Source organism: Solea solea, chromosome 8, assembly GCF_958295425.1.
Source record: "Solea solea chromosome 8, fSolSol10.1, whole genome shotgun sequence".
Classification (NCBI taxonomy): domain Eukaryota; kingdom Metazoa; phylum Chordata; class Actinopteri; order Pleuronectiformes; family Soleidae; genus Solea; species Solea solea.
The window spans coordinates 3,110,706-3,138,701 of record NC_081141.1 but is presented as its reverse complement, the minus strand read 5'-3'; the positions used below and the strand labels follow the sequence as shown (position 1 = coordinate 3,138,701).

The following is a 27,996-nucleotide window of genomic DNA, read 5'->3' as shown; positions in this document are numbered from 1 at the left end:
AGTGATCAGTGACGCTGCTAACAGCCGTTTAGCGCCGCAGAGTCCCTGACGCGGCGGCCGACGTGGGAGACTGGGTCTGGAGTTGCAGAGATTATTTTCATGGAAAGGTAATACCCACGGACACGGACGGTCTTTGCATCGCAGCTTCAGACCGGGAATCTCCACACCTTCTGCTCGGACACTTCAGGAGACACAGTTGCGCACAACTTTTACGCACAGCCGAGGGTTCCTCCTGCTGCCGATGCGAGTTGTGTGTCACTTTCAACACGAGCTGCTTACTCTCACGGGAGTGATTATGCCAAGTGTGCGAGTTTACAGAGGTGGATGAGACGAGCCGCATCACACGCCGCGGAAACTGGAGCAAACCTGACGGAGCAAACCTGGGAAGTTGCCTGGAACAGCGAGCCGCGCGCCGGGTGCCAAAATGAGCGTTTACTGCCAGAGCTGGGGGATCTTACCAATAGTCTTTGCAACAATCTCAGCCGCTCTCACACAAGGTATGCGACCCACGAGTAATCGGTCATTTGTTTTTTCATAATCTAAAATAGACAAGCAGTTTGTGTCAAATCAGTGTTTTAGCACGCGCCATTGTGTCTGCATTGTTTTATGACAACAGTTGAATACCAATGCGCAGTCTATGTTGTACATATATTCCTGAGGGGAGCATATTAATGCCATGCCAACAGTAAAACAGCCTTCCATCTAAATAATATATGCATGTCCCCAAGTTAGATGTTACTCCACTGTGATACAGTCTTCCAGTGTGACTACTTGCTGCAAAGTGTGTGTGGTGAGTGCGCTATTAAGCGTTTAGGATGAAATTGGTGAGCAGTAAAAGACTTGATGGGTCCTCATTACAACTCGAGCCTCTCTATTGTTGCTCAGTACTTTTATTTCTCTCTGAATGTATCACTTTCCCTCACGAAAACCAGGGGACCCAATTTTCACATGCAGTGAGGCAAGAGGCGCACAATCTACATACCCAACTTTCCTAATAGGAAAAGAAGGGGGACAAAAAAGCACATCACACTGGCATTTCCTGTAAATCCGATATCGGCATCATAGATGGCTATTTCCAGGGAAATGCATGCGAGCTGATTTACGATGATAAGATGACAAAAATTGAGAAATTGTAATGAAACAGATTTTTTAAAAGCAGCTTTAAGAGTCTCATGGGACCCAGCAATCCCTAGCAATCACTGCACAAGCTTAAGCCTCCCTCAAATCTCCCCCCCCCCCTCCTTATCCTCCATCCTCTCACTGCACAGCCCCACAGCACATTACATGCTATATGATCTGCACTACATCATCTCTCCTATGTTTGTTTAAAACACCACCTCGAGCATAGAGAGTGAGATTTTACTGATAAGTGTAGTCAGCTACTTTGTGCAGAAAGAGGACATAACTGGCAATACCTCATTCAGATTCATGAGCACAGAACACAAAACCCTTTCAGAGTTTTGAATACAAATTTTTGGTTAAAAGCATAATTGTAACAGTTTTTTTAACCACTTTCAGAGGACAAGTTGAGAATAGTTATGGATACAGTAATTAGACTAAGATATTTGTGTCCTTTTCTAAGATAACTGGGGACCTTGATACTTTTGAATTTCTAACAAACACGTCTTCAATTTTTAATCAGAGTTTCTCCAAAATTTCTATCACAACACTGATAAATACTTTTCCTCATAACAAGGTTTTCTTCCCTCCTTTGCAAACATCCACTGATAACACAGACATTTTGCTTGCTACAGGGTTTATAACAGTGTAAACATTTAACACAAATTCAAAAGACGGCATCAGAGAAACACTCTGAGACACCGGCACGTCCTGTAATTGTTCAATTACAGATTAAAACGCAAGCAGCCATTGTTGTCGTCTGAGTTGATGTTGGAGGTTGAGTCACTGCATCTGTTTTGCACATATGGTCGAAGTCATTACTGCACATTAGAATTCACAGTGGTTGCTCAGGCTTTGTGCATTTTAATAGAATAATACAATGATCGATTACGGATAAGGGAAAAGACAAACACACACTGTAAAGGTTAGCTGACAGGAGCCTTAATAGTCTTGCTAGAGAACCCTTATTTTTTTTATTAAAATAGGTGATGGAGAACCTTATTTTGAAATGAAGATGTGAGACTTATGTCTTAAATAAACCTGTAGTAAGTTACACAGAGGAAAGCTTAGTTGGAAAAGTGACCAGTATCATTCAAATGCATTAAACAACTGTACAATCTGATCTGATACAAATAAAGGAGCATTTTCATCCAGAGAGGGGTGAGCAAAGCATCGAATGGATTAGTGTTCTCTTGCCTCGAGAATGCACTTACCCCACATACTGCAGAGACACAGAAATAAGGCAACAAAGCAAGACGCCGAACATGTCAGTCTGCAGGAGAGCAGTCGTTAAATAAGTGGCTTTTAAAGGCAGTTAAGACATATGCACGACAACAATGATGCTTTCAGGCTGAGCCACGGAGGACGAGAAGCCCAGGCTCTTTAAAACAACTGGTACAAGAGGCTGGAACAGCTGGTGCTCTAAGGGAATTAAGGGAAGTCTCTCAACATGATGCGAGTGGAGTTTATACCTGCAAAGACAAATGGCACACACTCCTTACACTGCAATGAATCGTGAACAAAATCATCTGGTACCACATCGACAAATACAGCAGGCTGTATAATGTATAAAGGGGGGGGGTTTACAAATGACAATTATGTGAAATAAGAGGAGCACAGACGACCCATCAAACCCAACTACTGTGTAAGAAGGAGAGCATGTACTTTCTTTCTCCCTCATGGAGTCACTGAGACAGTTTATATTCACTCCGGCCAGAGCTGCTGCTATACTGTAGCTCTTATATTAAATGACACATCTGTCACTATGGACCGGCATAAGGTCGGCTCCCAGCTCCAGCTCCAGCCTCGTGTGGTGTGTCGCCCTCTCAGAGAAACAACTGATAGTCTTTTCTGCAAGCGACTGGATGAAACTGGGAAGATTGATGCTTCCTCCGCGGGCCGTTGGGTTACAGTTGTGACACTTACAGTAGAGACGTTGCTGCGTAAACTGTCGGAGCGTAATGGCTCTGGCTCTTTGCACAGGTGGTTAAGTGAACATGAGAAGGAGGCCAAAACCAAGATAAATGATGGACTTGTCAAAATCCAGCAGCCATGAAGAGCACGAGAGACTGGAGATATGATATGACGATGCCCTCCGTTCAAAAAGCAGGGCTATTAGCCACCATATAAACACTGCACACTTACGTCAGCTATAACTATTCATTCATAACTATTACATCAAAAATGGATGGTTTATTAGAACACATGACAGCCAGGTGACCACTGCCTCCGCTTATTTCGTCTGGGCAAAACAAGCTTTTAAATCAGATCAGAGATTATTTATGGCATTGGTTTGTTTTTACTCGCTCATGTAAAAGGTCATTCCATGCACTTGTGATCAGTATTTAACAGCAAGCCTTTAATCCTTGATAATATTGTACAAGCAATGCAACGTGATTACGTTTAAGTGCAACACTTATTAAAGACGGCGCCGTGCCAGGTGGCCCCCCCTGTTGCAGCAGCTCCATGTGCTTTAACATCCTATTTCCTATTTTATTCTATTTATCTATCTATCGTTTTGTATCCAGGTCTTTTACATTGATCTGTAAATTCAATGTTGGTTCCACCGTGCAGATCCCACCTTTTCTGCCCAGATAGAGGAGGAGGCGGGGAGAGTGGGATCAGTGTAGGGGGCGTGGCCTGGTAGTGAATTAGAAACCAGTTGCAGCAGGTGCTCGGTGAGAACGATCTCCCACACCAATGCTCCAAGAATCGGAGAGAGAAAGGCGCGCAAAGCAACACCTCTGGTGTTTTAAGAAATGAGGCAACGAGCTTTGCACTAATTAGACACGAGGGTGATGAGAGTTTGGACTAAGTGGCACTTTTTGCCGGTGGCAAGATTTGAATGCAGTAGCTGGTGTTGACCAGAGAGGCTGATCTTTATCACAACATTGCATAATTGCAATACTTTAACTGTTAAGATTTGCACCGGGGTCAACAAATAATATTACTAGATGATAAGTTTCATATTAAAAGTAGTTTAAGGCTTTAGTTACAGTTTAACAAGGACTATTTTGTCTCTTAATTGTTTTTTTTTTTATTAATGTGTATGCATTGGTGGCTTAAAATTAAATGGAGTTAAAGTTGACTTAGACCCCAAGTCTGAGTTCCTGAAAGAATATACTCTTCTCAAATGTTCCAACTTTGTGGTGATTTTTAAGCAGCACGACGTAACCGTCTTCTTTTACCTTACAGGTCTGAGCAGTAAAGAGCTGATCGAGAGGAAGAGCCCAGCGCCATTCCCCGTTTTCTTGCCGGTCAGCTACGACGTGCGAGATGCTGACTACTTTTTTCTCAAAGAGGCTGGACAGGACTTCATGAGGAACTCCAGTATGCGAAGTCACACGCAACCCTTTGTTATCTTAAGAGCCAGCCGCCAGCCAGCTGTCAACGCCAGTTATGGCACGATGTCCACAGAGCAGCTCGTGCCTCTAGGTCTCGTCCAGTCTGTGCAGCTCTTCAATGCTTCGGAGGTCTTCACGTTTAACTGGAAAATCCACACCTTTGTGCTCACACCGCGGGTTTTCTCCTCCAAGCCTAAAGTGCGGGTGCTTTTCTATGTTGCAGGGAGGGACTGGGGCAGGGGGGAAGGAGCTGTGGATGAGCTACCGTGTGTGACAGTGTACGGTTTCTGGCAGACCCAGGAGGTCAGGGCCTCCTGTGCCATGGGAGGTGAAAGGGGAACCTGTATCGCTGAGCTGGCTCCCGCGCCCAGCTGGTTTGCCGCAGGGTCAGAGGGCACCAGCAGGGAGAGGCAGGACCCATCGGCCGGAAACCCTGTGGAGCTATACTATCAGGCTCAGCCTAAAGTTAAGGGGAAATGTACATCTTTGGATGGAAACCGCTGGAGTAGCTCAGAGCAGCAGGCAGAGTATGTTCCTGTCACATCCATGCAGAAGATTGGCAGCGTGCGTCTTCTGCAGGTGCCTAAAGGGATGGCAACCCTTTCTCGACTCAAACTTGGCAACGCTATTGTCATACGGACTTCCTCCAAACCGCTGAAGACGACCGACATCGCCACGTTCTACATACTCATGGCCACTTCGGCTCAGCTGACCAACTTCACGCTCAGGTAAGACTGCACTTCACTCCCTTGTCAAGATGCATTGCCGTAACAGAAGTGAAACACTGTCATCACTTAAGTGGGCTCTGCAGTTTCACAGTACAGTCAGAGTTAATTAGTCAGTATGAATTAAATATAGAGAAATGTTCAATAACACTCCCTGGGCTCTATCTTGCACAAAGCAGCACACACCACAGTGCAATTGTCATCGTTAGTTTCCAACCGATGCCGTTTTTCACACCCAGTGCCCACCTTCTGTAAGCACCAAACACACTTGTTCTCATCAGAGCGCTCGTGGGTTTGCTGGTGTTAAAACAAACGCATCGCTATGTCGACACGCCAGAAAGCTGCGGTGCCTTTTGACCAACAAAAATCACTATTTTCATATTTCGTACTTAAATTGGCACATGAGATGTGCCAACATAGATGGGTTCCCCATGCACGTACACTTTTGTTAAATACACAGAGACGCGCTGCAGCGTTCCTTGTTCTTGTGCATAAAACATGATTTTTATGCATATTATTCAATACACTTTGAGGGAAAGGCTAGAAAAATTCCGCAATATCTCCTGCAACTCATATGTGGGTCCCTGTCTCTATGACAATTAAAGACTGCAAAAACTCACATTTAAGCTGCAGATGATTGATATCCCTCTGGTCTGGTCCAAGCTCATTCGTTCTGGTCCAAGTTTTCTGTCTTCAGCCTCCTTTTGTTGACTCTTTTCTCTTGCGCTGAAAGATGCAAACGACACTTTATAATGAGAGTTTATGGCCAAAGATTTACAGTATGTGCCCCAGACAGGAAGTCTGTCACCTTGCAACACCATTAGACAATGCAGAATGTTTTAAATCTACATTTCAACTGTAGAATACACATTTTACTCAATAACTGTATCATATTTACCTAACTCATTTAAAAAGTCAAAATGTCTGGGACAGTTGGGACGGATCCTTACCAACGAGTAATATTTATTTTTTGGAAGCCTCTGTGACAGTAGCAACACATCTCATATAAAGGTTTGTTTTTTTAAAACAAATATGTTCCTATAAAATTTGATTTCTTAAAACCGAATACCTCAACAACCCGTGCTGTTATCGCCCGTATGCCTAGAAATACTGAGGGGAAGATAAATGACTTCCATTCTCAAGGGTTTTCACTCGAGATGCGAGTTTGTCACTTCTCTATTCAAGGTGAACAGATGCAACATGAGAGATTGGCACTTTAAAAAACTGCATATGAAATAAATGTCTCAGGCTCCCGCTCACAGTTTCACAGATGGTTTTCCATGATCCTCTACAGCTTTACTATCCTGCCATCATCATCCAGAGGGAGATCAAAGAGAAGCATGTCGCTGGATGTGTCTTTGTTGGCTGACAGAGCAGACAAGTACAGATGTACACAAGCTTGACTTAAGGCTGACTTATTTTATTTTTTTTTATTCCTGATGCTATCTGCTTTACTGCCAGCCAGTGAATAATTGAGGCTTCAAATTTGTTTTTCTAACAGATTTGTCCCTCAAACAATAAATGGTATACATCAGTGTTTACCAAACTTCTTATTTGGGGACGAGTCCACAATATAAATTGTGACTTTGTTTATTATGAACATTTAATGCCATTTCTGTGACATCTAATTTTATTTAGAATAGATGAACCAGATTAATAACTTTAAAAAAAGTAACCACTTCCACCGCTGCAGTGCATAACATTTGGTGATTTGATTTTTTTGTTGCTCTTTGTGGCGTTATTATTCTGCCTCTGTTTTGTCTTCATGAACAGCAATGGTGGAACATTATGTGTATGCTGTGTCCTTCATCAGATCGAGTGTTTCTCCTGGGGTTTTTTTTTAGCAGTAGAATTCACTTTTGTAACTTTTCATGGCCACTTCTTTGTGTTTCCAGTCGTACGCCAACCTGTTTGCAACTGCCTCACTTTACTAGCACATGCTACTGTTGCCTGCACCTGTCTTCTTGACATAAAACAAATCGCTTATTGGGTTAAACTGTGAGACTGTCGCCATGAGAGCTTAACTTTGCTATGCTGAGAAACACAGAATGAGTCATGTGGGGCTGATGGCTGGTGGCTCAGGGAAACATGGACCATCTCTTTGGTATGCTGCTATAGATCTAGACTACTGGGGGAATTCCTGTGCTGCACTCACACTCTGGGTATGAATATAACTTCATTACATGTTGTTTCTCTTCCTAGTTTGCGTCTTTCCCTCCTGTCCTCTCTCTCTCTCTGTATCCTCACCTTGCAGGCTGCAGGATCCAGATCCAGTTTCCAGGCTACTATTAATATTAACATTCATATAACTTGTTGTATATCTGCTCCTGGTCTCCCTCTTCTATCTCTACCTCACCTCCCTCTTTCACTTTATCTCCCCCACCTCTCCTCTGTCCCCCAATTTTTCCTTTCACCCCAATCGGTCGAGGCAGATGTTCTGTTAAAAGGGAGTTTGATGTGGTCCATGTAGAGTACCGTACAAAGAAAGTGCAACTGAATTGAATTGAATTGAAAGTCCTCGAAAGCAGCTAATCCACGTGTTCCTGAACAATAGTCACAGTCTGTCCTCATAGATTGAAAAACACAGAATTAAGATGGACAATCAATACTTTATGAGGAATAAATATCTGAAGCATGGTGGACTTTATGGTTCATGTTTCAGATATTTATTTTTCATGCTTCAGCGGAGGTGAACAGGTGATTCATTCATTCATTTAGACAGTCTCGACTGCAGGAATGGGAACATATCGAGTGGACAGTTGTGCATGGACGCTCTTGTCTTCTTCCTGACAAGTATTTTGTCAGAATTTACATTTAGATGTTTAATTCCTTTCAGGTGTTGTCAAGGACAAAAAGGGACGTGGGGCTGGAGGTGTGTTTTTTTTTTTCTCTCTCCAACATTCCATTTGAGAATCATTAAATTGCATCCGGGTGTTTTTCAAGGGTTGGATCATATATTTGAATTTATTAGCTGGTTTCATTTTATTCATTTTATTTCTGTCTTTTGAGTTTAGCGGGGGTAATGAATCTGGAAAAGAAAGCCTGATGACCCCTCTTCATTCTGTCGCTTTTCATCATTGCTGCTTTGATTCATTTACTCAGTCAAGCGTGTTTCTGATTCACGTCTCCTCTTTCGTCCCCTCTTTTTCATCTTTTTTATTTAATTTCCTCTCCTGTCCTCATTGTTCCTCGACTTTTCCCCTCATAGTCGCTGTCTCTCGGCTGGCAAACTTTAGCTTTACTTAACCGAATGCAGTGGGCAGTTGTATTTGTCGAGCGGTGAGTGAATGGAAATTCCCTTTTATTGTTTGCATCCTATAAAAAACAGAGTACATTCACTGCTTTCTAATGCACACAGTCACCCTCCCTCAGTTAATTAGCACATTAACAAACGCGATGCATTCCCCGCTTCAACAGCTGCCTGTGTGCTTCATCACTGTCTGAATGTCCGATTAAGCTTTGCGTAATGCTCTCATCAGCATGATAAACCCGTTATTGATGTCTATACCTCGAGTCAAGGGACCTACAAATTTGAGGTCGACTGAGGAAAAAAACATGCCACACCTGTCCGCTCCAGCAGAATGGGGCTGTCATTTAAAGGTCATATTGAATTACTGTCATCACACTACGCACGTGAAGAGCAGTTACATTACCCCTTTAGCATTTCACCGGCAACCAGCAGCTAAGATCTCACCGTTTCTCGCTTTTCTCCTTTTCATTTCTTGGCCCAGTGGCAGTTTGTCTTGTTCAGTGAGTCTTATTTAGAGGCTGCATCGCTGCAATAAATAAACCCGAACCTCTGTATCAACAGGACAGCATGTCAGGGAGCGCTTTAGCCAGGGAGCCTGATCATTCATCTGCATGACAAACAGGACGTTTACATCCACTGTTAGTGCTGTGGTGGCTGCCATTTGGCAGCGGTGCTGCATGAGCATCGCTCAGACTCTCCAAACAGCTCCATAAGTAGGATAAGCGCATTGCCGATGGCTGGCCATCAGGCTGGCTAAACGCTGGACATTTGACTGCATAATTAACAGCTGCATCTGTTTCCCATTGCACCTGAGTTCACTTGTGGCACCGCAGCCCCCCAGTGCTTCATCCACAAAGCCAACCATGGGAGCACAACCTATGTTAGGGAAGTAATTACAAACTCCATGTAGAGTTTTGGTGATGACGGGCATCGACAAACTCTCTTAGATCAGACTCAGTCTGTGTTTAATTGTCTTATTTCTTCATTGTTCTATTTGTCTCCTCGTTTTACTTTCCTTTGCTCTGCAATCGCCAGAAGACCGTTCCACAAATAAAGAATGGAAAGTGACAAAGGCCAAGAGCGAGGGTTCTCTTGTGTGTGTGTGTGTGCCTACTCTTTGTCTGTTGGCATACGTGGTGGCATTTTAACCTACGTGTGTGCGTGTGTGAGAGAGAATGAAGAGTATGTAAAAGGTGAAACAACAGTGCCACTTATGCCTTGCGTGGTCAGAAGTGAGATGGATGGCAGGTGCAGCACCTGAGAGCTGCTGTTCTCACACACTGTCAGTTTCAGTCTCCACTGCCATCCATCTTCTCTGGCCTGGTGCCTCCCCCCTGCCTGCCGCCTCCTCAGGGCCTGCTAACCAAGGCCATGGACACCAGTTCTTGTTCCCAACTGCTCACAAGGAAAAAAAGCTTCTTCAGTCACAGGGGATTTTTTTTTTTTTTTACACCAGGGGCACGAGAGAATGGAAAAAAAAAAGTCTTCTTGTTAGTGTCAATTTTTATTAGCTAAACCTTCTCCACTCCGCTCAATACACAGAGGGGATTCATCACAGCAGGGAGCAGAAGCCATCACCAGTACAGTCCTCCAGGTTTGGCTCATTAAGGTTTGGAGCATGTCATCCCGCTTACCTCACCGTTTATGCTGGCTTTACTGAACCTAGACTTCTGCCATTTATCACAAAAATTGGAAATGCAATATTGGATGAACTAAAAATCACATCATCACATCGAAAACGTCCTTCTCTGTGATGGATAGTTTTATACTTTCCATCATTAGCCAAAGCTCTGCGATCTCCAAAAGACTTTAAAGGAAACGCCATTGCACAAATAAAGAATGGAAAGTGAGTGACAAAGGCCAAGAGCGAGGGTTCACGTGCGTGTGTGAGAGAGAGAGGGAATGAATTTCACAAAAATGACGTATGAAAATCATATCATATCTAAAACGTCCCTCTCTTGTTTCATCTGTTTATTTCCGGTGTCTTTGTTCGTCCTCTGCATCATAGAACATGAGGATTATTGACTTTTTAAATAAAGGTTAAATCTAAGTTGTCAATGTGTATTTAAAACATATACAGTTATTGTGGTCTTTGATAGATAAGTATTTGGGCTTTCTAACGCATTTATATTAGACTATATTACACTGTGTCATGTGGTTTATAGATGTAGATTTTCAAAGCAAATGTCAAGGCAGAAGTACGTGTTCCTTGACATATTGCCTCCATTGTATTTCCATTAATGGCCTAACAAGGGTGCAGCATCTTTTCTTTTCTCTCTTCTTTGGACTCAGCTCACCTTTCATCCCAGTCCGAAAGCCTCAAACCTGCGTATTTCTCTTTGCTCATTTAGCCCAGAATGAATGTTTGTCCCCATGTGTTGTTGTTGTTGTTGGCTCCTCTCCCTTCTGGGAAACCTTTGACTCATAACACTCAGAAGTTACATGCAGCTTCTGCAGTGCGTTGGCTCCTTTTCCAGGGCTAGAAGTTAGAATTTGTACGACTCTCATGTCCCTTAAATGTCAGCGAGTGCCCACAACAACACTACCTTATGGTCGACAATATGCCCATTAAATACGCCCGTTGTATAAAAATTAGGGACATCTAATGACGAGACTGTAGGTTGTAGTAAGTCTCCCGTTCCCATGTGTGTTGGGGAGCTACAGTGGCTGTTACTCACCGGAACTTTAATGCATCCTCTGGCTGGTTTGCTGTTGTAGAAACATGATGGCATCCTCTATAAACCAAAAAAAAAAAAATAATGTTACACTTTGGAACTGTAAGGTTTTCACTGATGAGGACACCACATGACATCATCACATTGTACCTCTCTTCCTGGCTTAACCTGAGTTAATCCCATAAACCTGCATCTGTGGTGGAATGGACACCAACAGTCTGCCAGGACAGGTCATGGTGGATTAAAACCACTGTCTTTAAAATGCTCGGTCATCACCTTTCTGCGAGTATTAGAGCCACGTTGAGGAAAAAAGAAATTCACAGACTTAAAGAGAATAAAGTCGTACATTTACGAGATTAAAGTCGGATTATTCTAACCTGTTGTTTTAGAAGAGGAGAGTTGCGGACTTGGAGGAATTTGCTGCTTTTGTGGAGGGGAAAATAGCTGGAAGTGGTCGACTGCGGGGTTATCGGTGGATCAGCATCCATTCATTCAGAGGGGTTTTGTGGTTTCTCTAGTTTATCATATGAATCCATATGCCATAAGGCGTTGGGGCCTCTGCAGGTGTACACGATCCTCCCTCTGGATCCAAAATCTTAATTATCAGTCGGATTGTTACTGATTCTTTCTGTGGAAAAGATGCATTTTCTTGCCTATACTTTTTAAACTCTTGATACTTATGACAATGTGTGCCAAAAGATGAAGTATCTCCTTGTTTGTGAAACCTATTCTAAAGTACAATTCCACAAAATGCTCCACAGCCCTCACTTTAACAACTCTCCTCTCCTAAAACAACATATTAGAATGTTAAAACTTTATTCTCGTAAATTTACGACTTTATTCTCGTAAATTAAGACTTTATTGTCGAAGTCTGTGGAATAGTTTTTTCACAATGTGGCTCTAATACTCCATTGTACTTTTCAAATGTGGTCTTTGACTTAAAGGCGTCACAGACAAATCCATCGCTTTTGTAAAAAGAGGGGGGACTAAGTCATGCAGTTAAGGCGCTGGGGTCGTGACTTTTACATCCAACACATCTGTGCCAACATCTGTGACCACATGAGACTTTTCTTTGAGATTATATATCGGATGTTTTCATGTTGTCACACATGAGGGTTTACACTCATCCGAGGTTTTGTGCGTGTGTTTCTTCTCTAACCCAAACTTCAACTCAGGGAACAATTGCATATTGTCAGATTGCTGTTGCTCCTATCGTAGATTACACCTCCTCAGAGACTCGTAAGGCACTTTTGTTATTTATCACAAAGATTTAGAGATAAAGCGCAGGGCTTTGCATGCAGATGAAAACCTAAGATTTACACGAGAGTCTTTCCTGAGCGTTGAGTATATAAAAGACGAGACAATACACATGACATATGGATAACGAGGGCTACTGTGTGAGAAGATTCGAACCTGTTGGCATTTCTACAAACCGGTACCTCTGGTGGCCTGAGTTGATTTTTAATTCTTCTACCACAACATCTCATTAACACTTGACCTACAGCAACCTGTGTACGCCGGGAAAGCCCAGCGGGAAGGTCTTCGTCCATATGCACCATGCTTACTATTTACAAAGTAGATAGTGAGGAAACTAATGATCAATTAGTAAAGTTAAAATAATGAGCAGGAATCACAGTGAACAGAAAGAATGTTTGGCTGTTCAAATGCCGGGGTGTTGAGGGGGATTAGGTGAGTGTGTGGCCGTAAATCAATGACTGGTGACATTTTCTGGTGTACTATCCTGCTCTTTCTGCTTGTTTTATTGATGACCTGTCTTTATATTGTTCTTTTAATAAATTAATTAGTATCATATAGACATTATGAACCTTGAAAAAAAGGAATTCTTCCATTTTGAGACATTTTTACATTCATTACGTCCTCATCCTTCATTACGGTTTTTTTTTACGTTTCACAGAGCGACCGTTAAGAGAGGGGTGACCTTTCAAACCGCGACGCCCAGTAACTCTGTACTGTGGGACATCACTCTGGATACGGGCGCAGACGGAACCATCTCTGTTATTTGTCAGAGAAAAGCTCCCATACCTGGAAAAAGGCAAGTGTGTCTCTCATATGCCACTGTGTTCCATCTTTGTTTTTACTTGGGCATTGATTGTGCAAAGATTTCAACTTCTGCTGTGATGAATGCATGAATAAATAAGTTAGGTGACAAAAAATATCAGGTATCTGTCTGTGCATCTGTGGCATGGAAGACACTGTGTATCTGTGTATCTGTGTCTCATAAGCACTTAAGCACAGATTGGCTGCAGGTGCTTCCATAAACCAACCTCTTATAAAGAGAGCCTTGCTTTTGTTTATTTCTACTTTATCCTCTGTGTTAGGCTCCATGCAGGAAACAACTGCATGTTTATTTATCCACTTCTAAAAGTATTGCCATTTAACCCTAACCTTGTGAAATGGCAGTGTTGTGATGTAACAAAGTACAAATACTCCGTTACTGTACTCAAGTAGAATTTTCACATATCCGTACTTTACTTAGTTATTTATATTTCTGACAACTTTTACGCCACTAAATTTCCTAAATAAAATATGTACTTTTACTCCGATACATTTCCCTTAACCATCGTCATTACTACAAAATAAAAGTTGAGTTGGTGACGTAATGCCTGTTCGTTGTCGCTAGTTTTTTAGCGGCATCAGCTGTTAGCCACAGATTACGGCTCCAAGTGGATTTAAAACACACCAGCGGCTCGCTATTTACCGTGTCCGACGCCGAGGCTCTGGTCTCCTGTCTCCGGGTTTCTGTTGTACACTCCGAACGCCGGGTTTCGGTTTTCAGCTCTCAGCTGTTAGCTGAGCAGCTAACCGGTGAGCTAGCGAGCTCGCGCAGATAAACCGCCGATTTCGTCTCTGAGTTTAATTAAAACACAGTGTGACGTCTAGAAGCTCCACAAACGCCACAAACTGCAAAAGTTTCAAAAATACAAGCAGACAGGGAGCTTGAAAGAGAGAGAGAGAGAGAAATTTTGTCACCATTCATGACAGAAGGTTCATTTTAATGTTATTTGAAGTTGTTCGCCTGTACCTATTATGCTTTTATTGTTAAGAAGCCACAATAAATGTCATATTCAAAATAATATTTACTCACTTTGTTAAAATATTTACTTCTAATATATTTAAGTACATTGTATATCATAAAATCACTTTTTTCTTCATTAAGTACAATTAATGTCAGATACTTTAAGACTTTTACTTCAGTAATATTCTAAAAGGTGACTTTAACTTCTACCAAAGTCATGGTAAGATACTCCTTTTTTTGCAAAAATTAATAAATAAAATAATAAAAATAAAACTTTGCTTTGATATACGCACTGCAATGTGAATACACTTCAAGTCCTTAAGGGTAAACAAAGGTTCGTTAACACAGACACAGGAGTTCTTACAACAGTAGAAACAACACTGACCTCATCTGTGGTCATCTGTGGACTGTGATGTTGTTTATCATCATTTCCATCCTCACTCAAATGTCAGAATCCCTGCAGAATCCCTCTCTCTGACTTGTTGCCTGCTTGGTTTTTAGTGAGCACTGACAGTCTGAGTTGTTGCCATAGAGTCAAGCTTTTTTTTTATCCATGTTATGGACATTAATATTAAAGCACTGTCACTCGCAGACAAGACAGTCGGCCGTGAACAAGACAACGGTGAAGTGACATTCCCTGGAAGCGTCACAGGAATGACTATATTATACTCGTGTTATAGTGTGTATTGAAGGTACGATTATGTGAGTCAAGCAAATACTTGACCCCAATGCCATCGTTATTATTTCTTAATCTCAGGTCTTTATGCTTTATTTGGAATTTAGGATCAACGAAAGATGATTTGCAATATCTCCTGCTGTTGTTGCTTTAATGCAGTATATTAGCAGCATTCCAGTGCTCACTTCCATGCCACGTTCAGACCTTACTGAGTATATATATATGTATATATATATATATATATATGTGTATATATATGTATATATATATATATATATATATATATATATATATATATATATATATATATATATATATATATATATACTGACAAATATTTATAACATGTACACAAAGTAGATCTGATAATGTCCATGTGGGAACTGATTGTGCATTCTCACCGTGTTCCATATACCTGCATTTCTCCTCTACTGTTCAAAACAATGCCAGGAAATAAAACCAAGGATACTAGCCTGGGCCATGAGAGAATATTGAATCTATGGTTAGGGCACTCTGTTCTACCTGGCATTGTTGAGAGGCCATTATAAGTTACAGAGGCATATACTTCTTTTTGCTCATGCAGGGTGCAACTTTGAAAAAAAACGTATTCTTCTTAAACTTAACAGCAACTTCTGCACGGGGTCAACGGAGAGACATTTAAATCAGCCTTTTGTGTTTGTTTACTTATTTGGTTAGTGAAAGTGCCTCGAGATGCAAGGTCCTCTACAACATAAAAAGAGGGATTGGGTGTTGTCGCAACTCACCAAAAAATCTCTACACTCATAACCTAAGGGACCCAGTTCACAACATCACACTGAGTGAGTTTTGAGCTAGAAAAACCTCGGTCTCAGTCGTAGCACTTTATGGCATTTATCAAATTGAAATGTCTTACATCCTATAATGCAAAGTGTGTCCTCATTGGAATCTTAAAAAGACTGCTCTCCGAGATACGCAGAGTCTGAAGTCAGGGATACAGTGTGCCTCTATTCAGACATAATTATCTCAACAGGACCTGAAAGAGAGGGATGAGGCTCCACTGGTGAAGTAATTATATTAAGTATCAGGCTCTGTGATGGATTTTTGTCTTTCTGCTGCTTAATGTGAGCTCTAAAGTAATAGTGTTGCAAACATACTGGTGGCACAGAGATAGGCAGTGATGGTGGAACGCTGCATTAACATCACCATATATTATACGTCATCATTTGTATTCAATGTATACTTTATATAGACAGTACATGCATACAGTATGTGTTTAATTAACGCCGCTTGTTGCTTCCGTCCCAGGCTTGACGGCAGTCTACTGGAGGTGCTCCAGATGGATTTTGAGGTCGAAGAGTTGAGCATTCCCCTCGACAGCCAGGTGATCGTATGGAAACTCGAGTTCCCTTCCGCATCCAATAATGTAACCAAGGCCGAAGGAGCCATGAGGATCTACACCACTCAGAGAGACTTTGTTGGCCTGGCTCCTCTTGTAACGGTGAGTTAACTCACTGTTTCCATGTCACATCGAGTCATTTTATGTTACGTACAGCAGCATTTCCAATAATGCTTGGATTGCATCCTTTGAGCATCGGTGCATGGAAATATCATAAAATGCACTTTGCTGTGATCCGCTCCTGTCTGGTTTGCATATGCAGACGGCCAGATATGCTTTGGATTGTTTAGCAAATGGGTTCTATTTTGAGCAGAGTGCGACCTTGTGTTGCTGACTGTCAGCAAGCTGATGTCTCCCGCCTGCGTTGTTCTGCTCTGTTCTAGCGTGCGATATGTGGTCATCTCCTGCAAACAGCTGCTTCACGTGGTTCTATTTCGGTGCCACAGGCCTCGTTCTCATGCTACCTCGATAATTAATTCACACTATAATCCCCACCGCTAAATACGGAACCAAGAGTTTACATCACTCTGAATTACAATTTCGAGTCGGATTTATTTGTCACTTGGTACTGTCGGTTTCCATGCACAGTTAAAGGAATACTTCAATGGTTTGCATGTAGCTTTGTATTACTAGAATAGGGCTAGTATTTTTAAAAAAATTGTGCTTCCCAACCTCAGTTTCCCCTGAGTTGAGAAATATCTTCATTCTTTTCTTTGTAGCATGCCCACCAGTGACACTTGGTCCTGTTAGCGTAACTGTTAGCAAAGATGGTGGACCCTGTTTACGTTTGGGGAATGTAATATGGGGGAATGTAATGTAAACAGTGTCCACCATCTTTGCTAACAGTTACGCTAACAGGACCAAGTGTCACTGGTGGGCACAAATCAGGGGAAACTGAGGTTGGGAAGCACAATCCTGTTAGCATAATTGTTAGCAAAGATGGCGGACACTGTTCACATTCTGGGAACGAGGTCCCGCCCCCCTACGAGTGGGTCTAAAAAGTGTCACTGGTGGGCACGTAACAAAAAAAAGAATTAAGATATTTCTCTACTTAGGGGAAACTGAGGTTGGCAAGCACAATTTTTCAAAAATACTAGCCCTAATCTAGTAATACAAAGCTAAATAAAAATCGGTAAAGTATTCCTTTAAGTCAAGCTACATCGTATAATTGGATTACTGTCCTTGTCCCAGCACTAACAGGGAACTGATTTGTTAAATTAGGTGGCAATATGCTTCCATTTAGTTTGATAGTATTCGGCGTTTCTGTTTTGACCTATTATGTTACAAAGAACATCTGTGGCTGGCAGTTAGTCGAGCGCCATTTTTCTGTCTTGCTACCGTCCATTAACTTCTAAATATTTCAATATTTTAGCTGATGGCATAAAATCTGTCTCCTCGTTAGTCCACAAGCATGCGTGTGTGTAATTCACCGGGCTTTTCTTGCTGTCGTCTTCTTCTTCTTCCGTGTACCAGCGTCTTCTTTTATGTCATTTCACTCCCAATCGCGCTATGTGGGTGTGTCCGCCTGACGTTGAGAAATTTGATTAGTACAATTTCAGTGGGACTAACATGTTTACATGTATTTTAAAATTCCGCATTTACTCGGACTAACACAATTATTATTTTTTCTTCCTCTAAAGTCATGCAAATGTTCAGGCTGAACCTTATGAATCGTGTAATTTATACAAAAGGATTGTACTTGAGCTTGTATGTTTGGACAGTCACTTCATACTGAGAGTTTAAGGTTATGAGGATACACTGCAGTACCCTGACTTGTGAATCTGACGTGGTTCCACCTCCTTGTGGATTAGAAGCTGACCTCAGGCCGAGGACCAAACCTGGGAGATTCAATTCGAGGGAACATTAGTGCTGACTCGTCGGCCTTGTCCTCACTCCATGACCTCATAGTTTTCTCCTCTGTAAAACTGTGAAACCCTCACTGCACTGACACAACCTTTAGAGTGTTACAGTCGAGGGACACGTCTCCATCTGCTTCGTTTCCTTGGTCTGAGCGGCCAAGTGTCTCTTTAAATTTGATTTAACTGATCCCTCACAGAGCTTGACCAGACTACTGGTCAATCGTCAATCTGCACACAAATCATTTCTGCTTCTACTTCAACTGTGTTTGTACAGCTTAGTGTACAATACCCGCTCCGTGGTAAATGGATGTAAACACATGCATAAGAACAGAAGCCACTTACAAAGTGCTGGTCTCGCCATCATGAACAATTGTACTTGAGTGTCTTGCTGAAGGAAAGATGACATCCGTGTGGACCCGGAAGCCAAGCATCAAGCTGACAGTCCTGTAATAAGTGAACATCCCCCTCTGCTTTGCCCTGGCGGCTTTACCTGCCACAGCTGCCCCATTTAATAATTCATTGAGCAATATAAAACAGGCAGTGCTGTGTATGTGCAGAAAATAATCCAGGGTCTCTTGTCTCCTGTTATTTGGCCGTGTTTGAACTGATACGAGTTCCCTCTGAGGGGAAACGCCAGTGCACAAGACACCAAATCAGCTGTCACTTGCATGTGGGGACCTGGTCTTCACCCTGTTGACACTCCACAGCACTGCAGGTGAAGCCTTTGGAGGGTGCAGGACTGTGGAGTAACTGAGTTGCACTTTGCCCTCTTCTCCCATACATTCCTATATATATACACTTGGTATGATTTCAAATCCCTGTAGTTGTCCGGTACAGTTCTACCACTTAAAAAGTGTATAAATGTATAAAAATCACTGGATTATTATAAGAGATGTGTTATGTTCTATGTTATAGGACACAGAGATGCTGAACACCGCTGTCCTGACTGGAAAGAAGGTGGCGATGCCTGTGAGGGTAGTCGCTGTGGAGGAGGGCGGTGTAGTCACAGATGTATCAGACTACACAGACTGCAGCTCCACTGATGAAGATGTTCTCAAGGTGAGATTCCTTGCCCCCCCCCCCCCCCCATACATAGCAGTGGATACTGCACAGTGAATAGCTCTCTCTGATTCTTTATTTCTTCAAATCCAAATACTTCCAGCGCAGTTGGAAGTCCTTTCATAAAAAGGACAGTGGCAAGGTAAGAGGTGGAATTACTGCAGAGGAGTTCACACATTTTTATTCTATGCAGTATTATGTTGTTAAAAAGAAATGTTGGAGTAAATGGCTACCTGGGAACACAAGTGGTTTTTCGCGGCAAAGAGCAGAAGAATGAGAAATATTTTCCTCTCTGATGCTTAATAGATGGACAGCAGTTTGGAATGGACGTTAAAACAGGGACAGGGTGAGCCTTGTGTGTCACACGACGGCCGATGCGGACACATACGCTGCAACAAAGTCACCTCTGACCCCAATCTCTTTTCCAAAAAAATATTAGCAAGGCTGCGACAACATCGTTCCTCCATTTTCTAGACGATCAACGGCTACTATTTTAAACTGCTGACCACAAATGACCCTCCGGTCTGCCACTGTGCTCCCATCCTGTGACTCGTCCTTTTTATACGCTGCCGCCGTTTGCCGGTGAAATTGAAAGTGAGGCCTCTGAGGTCTGTGGCTGTGACTGTATTACACAAGAGGCTTAAGTGGCGCTCAGTGTAAACAGGGAATAAAGAAATGCAGTGGATTCCAACACACACACATATAATCACCTTAATAACAAGATAATGAGGAGCAATTTCTGAGGTCAATCAACAGTGGAAAGAAATATATATCTGGTAACACTTTATATCAAGGTACACATATTCACCATTAACTAGGACATTAATTAAGATTTTTTCCTAATTATCACTAATTGAGTGTATAGCCGGTCTTAATTCATGTTGTAATAGATGTAGAATAAGGTGTTAATACGTGCTTAATAATTACTAATAAAGGGCTAGTATGCTACATGTTAGTAAGCCCCTAATTAACGGTGAATACGTGCACTTTAAAATAAAGTGTTACCATATATTTTATAGCATGTGTGAAAAAGGGACGTGTCATCATGATGGAGACAGATTTGCCTCTCTGTAATCCTACCACTCCTGGCAATGATGCGGCACTGCCGGATTTCATCTGGCCCGAATATCCTTTAACTGTAGGCATTTTTTTTTCTTTTTCTTTTTTTTATTTGGCAAATATGCAGAACACTTGGCAATGTGTAATCTGGAGGTCACCATAAATTGGGCCATGTCATGAATAATAAATACGGCCTAAATATCTTTAGACAAAATGTGGGCCACCTTTTGGTAAAGCTGACGGGGCAGCGTGTGGCCCAGATGTGGCAAAACAGGAGTGGACTGCCCAAGTGCCATCATTCCATGTGGTATGTGGGCCAGATGAAAGTGTCAGGATCTGGGTCACAAGAAAAACTCCTCTCTGGGATAGTACCTATATAGATACTAATTCTGCTCACTCATTTATTTGCAGCAGCTGCGTCAGTGAAGCATCAATTTCAGCATCTTTATCATTTCAAGTTTCGCTCCCAGAGATGAAACTCATTTCCAGGTTTCAATAAATTGGAATTAGATAACTAAATAATGAAGGACCATCTTAGCTGACCAGAGTGAATGGTGGATGATACATTAACCGATGCTTCAGAATAGTATTTAAACACAACCCAAGTGTCTGTTTTCTATTTCTATTCTCTCAACCGCAACATTTCCCCCCTCTGTTACCTGTGCACTTCCACAGGTAGTTGAATGCCGTGTCAATTATTCACTTTGTCTAAGGACCAATGACAATCTCCTGACTCACGTGTCACATTCCTCCAGGAGTTGCCCAAAACTTGCCAAGGTCACCCTTGAAATGACAGTGCTGTGTGCGCACGTGGCTGTGAAGGACTGATACGCAGCACTGCACCACATGCTATTTGGATTTACATAAAATTGCAATACTGTTTCTTCCTAAAGCTTCAGACTGGGTGATCATCCCAGCGGTTTATTACGGCCTGCTGACATTGCTATGGTAACACATGCGGCACAAAATCGCCCCAAGGCCATTTGTTGTTGCGAGGATGGTGACGTATTTGTTAAAACTGTGACTTTCCTGAGAATATCTGATTATTCGCTGTTATTGGTTGGATGACAAACATCTATTTCATTGACAACAATGGAAGTCTGACTTTGGTATAGATTGTTTGCACAAATTTACACAAAAACTGTTGATATTAAATAGAAATTGTATCCTCTTTCTGCACAGGTGTCAGACAGGTGCGACTATGTTTTCGTGAATGGCAAAGAGACAAAGGGCAAAGTAAAGATGGCGGTAAACTTCAACTACAGCTACCTGAGTGCTCGGCTGGAGTTGAGTGTGTGGATGCCCCAACTGCCCCTACTAATTGAAGTGTCAGACACAGAATTGAGCCAGATCAAAAGCTGGAGGATACCCATACTAACCTCTAAAAGGTGACACACACACATGCACACACATAGAAACTGGGTTTTTTTTCCCTAGTGGATGGCATTTCTAAATATGTCCTTTAGCCCACATAAATCCTAATTCACCAAGGGTTTAGGTTTTGATTCCATTACACAATCTATTGTAAAAAAAAAAAAAAAATGTGATCCAATCAAGCAAAGAGACAGGACTGAGAGATTGGAGTTCAGCAAAGCAAATAATTTGCTGTGTGACAGGTGTGACCTGCATGATTGTTTTTGTGCTTATGTCCCAGAGCTGGTTGGAACAGCGAGGAAGACGACAGGAAAGGGAAGGGCTGCATGCTGCAGTATCAGCACGCGCTGGTCCGAGTGCTCACTCACTTTGTGGCAGAGCAGACGGACCCCCGGGATCCTAAGGCCTATTTCCTGGGCTCTGATTGGCAGGTGGATGTTACAAGGTTGGTTCGATACTTCATGAAGGTGGAGGACCCTCGAGTGGCAAGGCTGCAGGCAGGGAGAGTGCTGTCAGGACGGGACCTTGGGACCACCACCATCCAGGTAATGAACGGAATTAGTGATTGGATTAACCCTGGCCCCAGCAGATTGTGACTAACGTCATGATAAGGAAGCTACTCAAGCCCTGGACAGTGAACTGACAAGACTAATGTTATATTACCACATTTTACAAGCCAAAATGAAGATATACACTAGTACCAGGGGTGTCCAAACCTTTTTTTTCAACATTTAAAGTTACATAGTACAAAGCACGGACTATAAAGACATGGCTCGACGACTCCTGACACTTGTACACTACACCGTATGTGACAGCTACGACCTCCTTGGCAAAACATCAGAAGACCCCTAGCAGCAGAAATGACATACTGTGTGTTGCATTCACAGGTATTTTCTCCACTGTCTGATGCAATTTTGGCCAAGACAACCATCAAAGTCGTGGATGACAAAGTGACCATCACGGAGTTAGGGGTCCAGCTGGTTACAGGCCTCTCCATGACACTACAGCTCAGTCCTGCAAGCAGCAGGGCCATCTTGGCTACCACGACCACACAAGAGGTTCTACAGAGCCCCAAGCAGGTAACAGTCTTCATACGTTTACGATTGAAAGATAATTTAGATCAGAGTCAAAGCACTGCTACAATTTCTGCACATTTCTGCTCTCACAGGAAGCTTTGGTCAGTGCCTGGGTACAGTTCAGTGACGGCAGCCAGACGCCTCTAGATACGTATGATCCTGCTTCTTACAGACTGACGGTGACGTCTCTAGACCAGGGGGTGGTGTCGGTGCAGGGTCCACCTCCGGCGGTGGTGGCAGAGGGCGAGGGGGAGGGCGTTCTGGTGAGACTGGAGATGTCCATTTGTGAAGTTTGCCAGAAATCCAAACGCAAAAGCACTGTGGCTGTGGGCAACGGCACCCTCAAGATCAAATTCCAGGTGAATAGTGGGCGGCCAGGCTTTGACAGTAGCTCTGTTAGCAGGAAGGACAATGCTGCCTCAGGAAAAGAGAAAACCATGCAAACTACTATCAAATCTATTGAGCGGACGTTCATAACCAGTGGCAGCCTTGGAGGAGTGGGCCGGACCAGCAGTTCAGGAAACCCCAGCAGTCCCGCCACTGTAGTCAACGTCAGCATACTGAGCAGTGACAACAGCAAAGCATATGGTTCAGACAACATGATAGTGGAAGACATGAGCAGCGTTAGCTTCACAAGCACTGTAAAGGCACCTGGGAATCTGGTGAACTACAACTTCCCCACCAAGGTGCAGGAACCCGGGCAGGAAACGACAGAGGTCGAAATCGCTGGTGAAGAAATGTTAGCGAACAGGCCTCTCACAGACCTGGAGATTGGCATGTATGCTCTCTTGGGTGTCTTTTGCCTGGCAATTCTGGTGTTTCTGGTAAACTGTATATCTCATGTTGTCAAGTTCAGTCATAAGAAGCCTCCCACTCACGGCCACGAGCCCACAGGTCACAGACACGACTGGGTATGGCTTGGCACGGATGCCGAGCTGGTGATGAGCGTGCCAGGCAGCCCCGTGCAGCAGGACACCCACACTACGACCACCGTGATAGACATAGGGCCCGATAGGATCACCACTTTGCCCAGGAGGCCCAGTTGCTTGGCCTCGGTCACAGACTCTCCGATCGGTTGTGTGGGCTCCCTCGGGAGCAAACCTATGCACAGCGAGTCCCTCCACTCGCCCACCAGCAAGAGGAAGAGAGTACAGTTCACCACCTTCTCCACACTGGAACGCCAGCATTCGCCGCACTCCCTGCCCAGGGAGAACGGCCATGGAATCCACTGGGTTGGGAAAGAAGACAGCTTTGAGGAGGATCCCCAAGTGCCCATCAGACAACCTGGGGACCAGTTATAATACATGGCCTGAGCAGAGCTCACATGTACAGAAAATGTGGCTTTGATCACCTCAATGCCTTTGTCAACAACTGTGAAGAACTTGTGATCTTGGAATATGTCCTCGTCTACATTTCATGACCCGTCAAGGCCTTTTACATGTACATGTACTGTATATTATTGTTAATACTGGAGAGTGGATGTGTGTGGGGTAATAATTCTGACGCTACACATCATTTACACAATGTTAAAAGCCACCAAATTTTTAAGGCTGCATGTGGATATCGACTTTTTTTTGCACTCACATGTCGGGTGACACACTACAGAACTGACAAGTATCCCGAATTACCGACACAATAAACTGATTAACAAATTACAATACAAAAACTCAGTCAACAGTTATAGATTTCACCAAAAATGTGGCTTTAATTAAAACATACTGCTCGCTCAAATTGGTGTTTTCTATTTTACAATAACCATTTTCTATGTCAATTTGAGTTGATAATTTTCCTTTGACATTTTTTCATTAAAACAAGGATTTCAAACGTCATCTTTCAGTTGATTGAGGCATTTGACCTCTGTTTATGATGTGCAGTTCATAACGCTTTAACATTGGGACAAAAAGAGTGCAAAATATGTCGGTAAACGTTCACTTTTTTTCCAACCGGCCCATGAAAGCGATCCAAAATCAACCTATAGTCAAATTATAAGAGTGAATTGAAACATTGCATTGAATGTCATAGCAGAGACTGGAGGAACAGGCAACATTGGAAACATTGGAGTAAATTAGCTGAGAAAAGATCAAGATTCAAAAGTACTACAGGATCACAAATGTCATTTTTGTTTAAACAGGATAATAATTTAATAACAAGGATGTATTTTCACATCACCAACCAGTTAAAAACAACCCGTGGAGTTGTTAAGACACTTTTATTAAAAAGAAATTGGGAAAAAATGTCCTACATTTATGCTACACCATTAATAACAGTACATTATCAATTTCAAATAGAGTAAATAAAATATATTAACAATACAAACAACCATTATTATTCTGGGTCTTTGGCTCAAAGTGTTTTTGTTGCAGCACAGTGTAGAAAAATAGGATTACTTTTGTTAAACATTTAAACTGTGTGCATGTTTCCCTTTCACTGAAGTTCCTGAGAGAGTAGAGAGAAGCTGAACGTGGTCACCTCAGAGCAGAATGTCCACCAGTCGCTGATAGGTTTCTCTCTCCCGCTTCACGCTGTGATGTTCTTCCACGTAGCGTTTTCCATTGCGGACCACTTTCTCCCTCAGCTCACGGTCGGACCAAAGCCTCCGAGACTGACGGACAAATTCCTGCCCAGAATCAAAGCGAAAATGAGCCGTGTTTTACTGCCAACTTTCACTGAAGTTGCCTAAACATGTGGGGATTTTTTTTTAATCATCAAAGATAATTCAAGGCAACAAAACTCAAATAAAGCCAGAACACTGATGAGTAAATTCTTCAGTGGCCGTTCACTGCCAAAAGAAGAACCTTTTTCTTCGTCCAGATTCAGATACGACCGTCCAGTTGACATTATAGTCTATCTCATTTGCTTCTGAAGGGAAAAAAAATATATAATATCTAACCTATGATAAAAAAGAATATATAATAAAAACATCACAGCATGCTTTACTCTGATTTCTTATTTTTAAAGCAAGACAACAAAGGCCATTTTCCTCTTGTATGTTTATATGTATCCTCGTGCAATTACAACCACAACTTAAACGTTGGAAATACTAGCCATCACAAATAAGACATCCACTTAAAAATCATTTTTTGGGCTGAAAGACTAGTGCCAGTTGCCCAACAGTCCTGGCTGAGGTCATGGTTTATCCAGCCCAAGTTGCTGTAACCATCTGTGAAAGCTTCTTCCTGGCAGCTCAGCCGAGTGCACGTGACGTCCCCCCCCCCCCCCCACACACACACACACAACCCCAGAGAAGAGGATTTATCTCCACTGTTACAGCAACATCACGGTTAGATGACAACACCACGCTCAAGCTCTCAGATGTCAGCTGGCCTGATCCCAGTGTTATCCTCTCTTTGCATGAAACCTCATTAAATATCCGAATGAAGACATCCCATAGGGGCCCCCGTCTCTGATTGTAATCTACAAACCAAACAGCTATGAGGTTTTATCTACTTATGGAATAACAACAACAATATAAGTTTCCTTTCTTAAAATGTTTCAGCAAAATCTAAATCTAAATAAAGGCAGGGGAAAAACAAAGTAGACTTTGCCCACAGTGTATATGCACTACATTCTCTGCGCAGTCCATTAACACAGCTTAACAGGGCTTATACCATATGGCGACCTGGTCAGCAACTGTCCCTACATACCTGAGGTGAAGAGAACAGCAGGCCATTGAACTCGTGCTGCACCACCGCTGAATTCCCCGGAATATCCCTGGCCAGGACAGGCACCTCAAGATCCATGGCCTATTGGAGCAGACCGAGAGTTATTAAGCCAGAGAAAAGTGACATACACCTTAAATCTGTATCCAAAAAAAAAAAAGAAGCATTTAAGCAGCTTGGAAATCATACAGCCTGACTATTATGCTCCCCAGGGCTTGAGTTCACTTTAAGAATTAACAATCTGTATCCACTAATACCTTCAGCAGGTTGCCGAGACAAACACGTTCACATCCTAATCAGACTTTAAGCCTACTGTGGATCGTCTTAATCGACAAGTGTTTAGACGAGATTAAGTGGATTTTTGCGGGTTTTCGGTTCTGCTGAGGAACGAGTAATTAATCTGGGTAATTGTTCCTGAAGTCGTCGGTCAGATAACATTGTAGCTAAGCTGAGATAAGGACTCCTGCAAATATTCACATATGAAGTGCTTGGAATAGTATTGTGTACAACAATGTGATTTAGCAGTTGGATTATTGAAGGCCACTGCATATATTCACCTCTAAGATGGCCGCTGACATGCCCTCTGACGCAGAGCTGTTGACAATCGCGAAGCACCTTTTCATGGCAGCATGGAGCTCCTGTTGGCTCCTCTCCCGGGCCAAGAAGACCCCTGCTGTGCTGCAGAGGCAGTGACAGGGCTCAGTAGGGCATGACTCGGGGCTCACAGAGGCATGAATAATGGCGAGCAGAAGTGACAAGCTCAGGTTCAGGAAACATGACGACATGTGCCTGTGGAGCAGGGACACAGTGTCCAGGTAGCGTCCTGAGTGGAGGGGGCAGATCCTCGCTGCAAGGTCTTAGTTTTAGTGAGAAAACAGAAAGATCGGCCTGGACTAGAGAGAAAAAGGATCTTGATGCTCTCCTCGGATTTGTATTCTCACCAAACTATAGCTGCTTAGGTATTTCCTTCTACCTCACAAGATAACTACAAAGACCAGGACCTCAGTAATTGGACTGTCAGACCTTACTTTTGTTTTTATGCAACATGGAACAGATTAAGACAATTAAAGAGAACAAAAACAAAGGCTTTACCTTTTAACTACAGCTTCCACTTCAACAGTAAATGCAGGATCCATCTGAAAGAGGTGAAGTTTTAAAACAAACAACCAAGCGATACCCCTTAACTGAATGCTCTCTTTTTCTTCTAAGGATAAAATAAAACAATAATGCAAAATTAATAATTCCTATTCTTTGGAAATCCTGTATTTTCAGAGATTGGGGTCAGCGTGGGGTGGGTGGCCAATCTGATTAATTGCAGCGTGGGATTTGACTGCATTAGCCTGCCCACGGAAAAGTCAAAGCATATCGATTTAGGTCAAAGACGCCGCCAAGCAGGCTTCTTATATTGTTGTTGTTTTTTTTTTTTATTCCTCTGTCATTTTATACCTCATGGAATTTCTAAATTGAATCTGATTTAAATCGAAGAATCTCAACACGAGGTGTAATCTGAGATTTAACAGACGTGGTGAAACCAGCGGGGAATAGATCACGATAAAAGCTGCATGAACAAACAGAAACGATTTAAGCACAGTTTCTGCACTGTCCCTGGATGAGTCAACAGAAAACTGATAGGTAGGACTTTTCTAATCATAAGAGGAAGGTGGAACTGTAAGGAAAACTTACACCAGTGCTTTGGTTTGTCACAATAA

The 27,996-nt window shown here is 42.6% G+C and overlaps 2 protein-coding genes and 1 long non-coding RNA gene across 7 annotated transcripts in view; 1 reads left to right on the top strand and 2 right to left on the bottom strand.

Moving 5' to 3' along the window:
• Positions 1 to 14,171, bottom strand: part of LOC131463469 (uncharacterized) — a 31,705-nt gene extending 17,534 nt beyond the window's left edge. Inside the window, exons 1-3 of the long non-coding RNA XR_009241047.1 lie at positions 13,833 to 14,171; positions 11,117 to 11,173; positions 5,809 to 5,914 (exon numbers count right to left, since the gene is read on the bottom strand). This is a non-coding gene — a long non-coding RNA (uncharacterized LOC131463469). The remainder of the gene's footprint in view (positions 1 to 5,808; positions 5,915 to 11,116; positions 11,174 to 13,832) is intronic.
• LOC131463466 (transmembrane protein 132D) lies at positions 19 to 24,237 on the top strand. The gene is made up of 9 exons (XM_058635191.1): positions 19 to 497; positions 4,315 to 5,191; positions 13,029 to 13,166; positions 16,111 to 16,303; positions 18,976 to 19,119; positions 21,361 to 21,566; positions 21,833 to 22,097; positions 22,440 to 22,631; positions 22,721 to 24,237. The coding sequence occupies exons 1-9, from the start codon at positions 425 to 427 to the stop codon at positions 23,927 to 23,929; spliced, it is 3,297 nt and encodes a 1,098-aa protein (XP_058491174.1). The 5' UTR covers positions 19 to 424; the 3' UTR covers positions 23,930 to 24,237.
• glt1d1 (glycosyltransferase 1 domain containing 1) overlaps positions 23,769 to 27,996 on the bottom strand; it is an 18,629-nt gene continuing 14,401 nt past the window's right edge. For 2 of the 5 annotated variants that reach the window (XM_058635199.1, XM_058635194.1), the window contains 4 exons: positions 27,380 to 27,423; positions 26,845 to 27,076; positions 26,273 to 26,371; positions 24,805 to 25,245 (listed from right to left, as the gene is read on the bottom strand). In XM_058635199.1, the coding sequence (XP_058491182.1) occupies positions 25,099 to 25,245; positions 26,273 to 26,371; positions 26,845 to 27,076; positions 27,380 to 27,423 (522 nt within the window). In that variant the 3' untranslated portion in view covers positions 24,805 to 25,098. Of the gene's footprint in view, positions 23,857 to 24,313; positions 24,601 to 24,804; positions 25,246 to 26,272; positions 26,372 to 26,844; positions 27,077 to 27,379; positions 27,424 to 27,996 lie in introns of those variants that run through there. The other 3 variants (XM_058635195.1, XM_058635197.1, XM_058635198.1) reach the window with 3 other exon arrangements.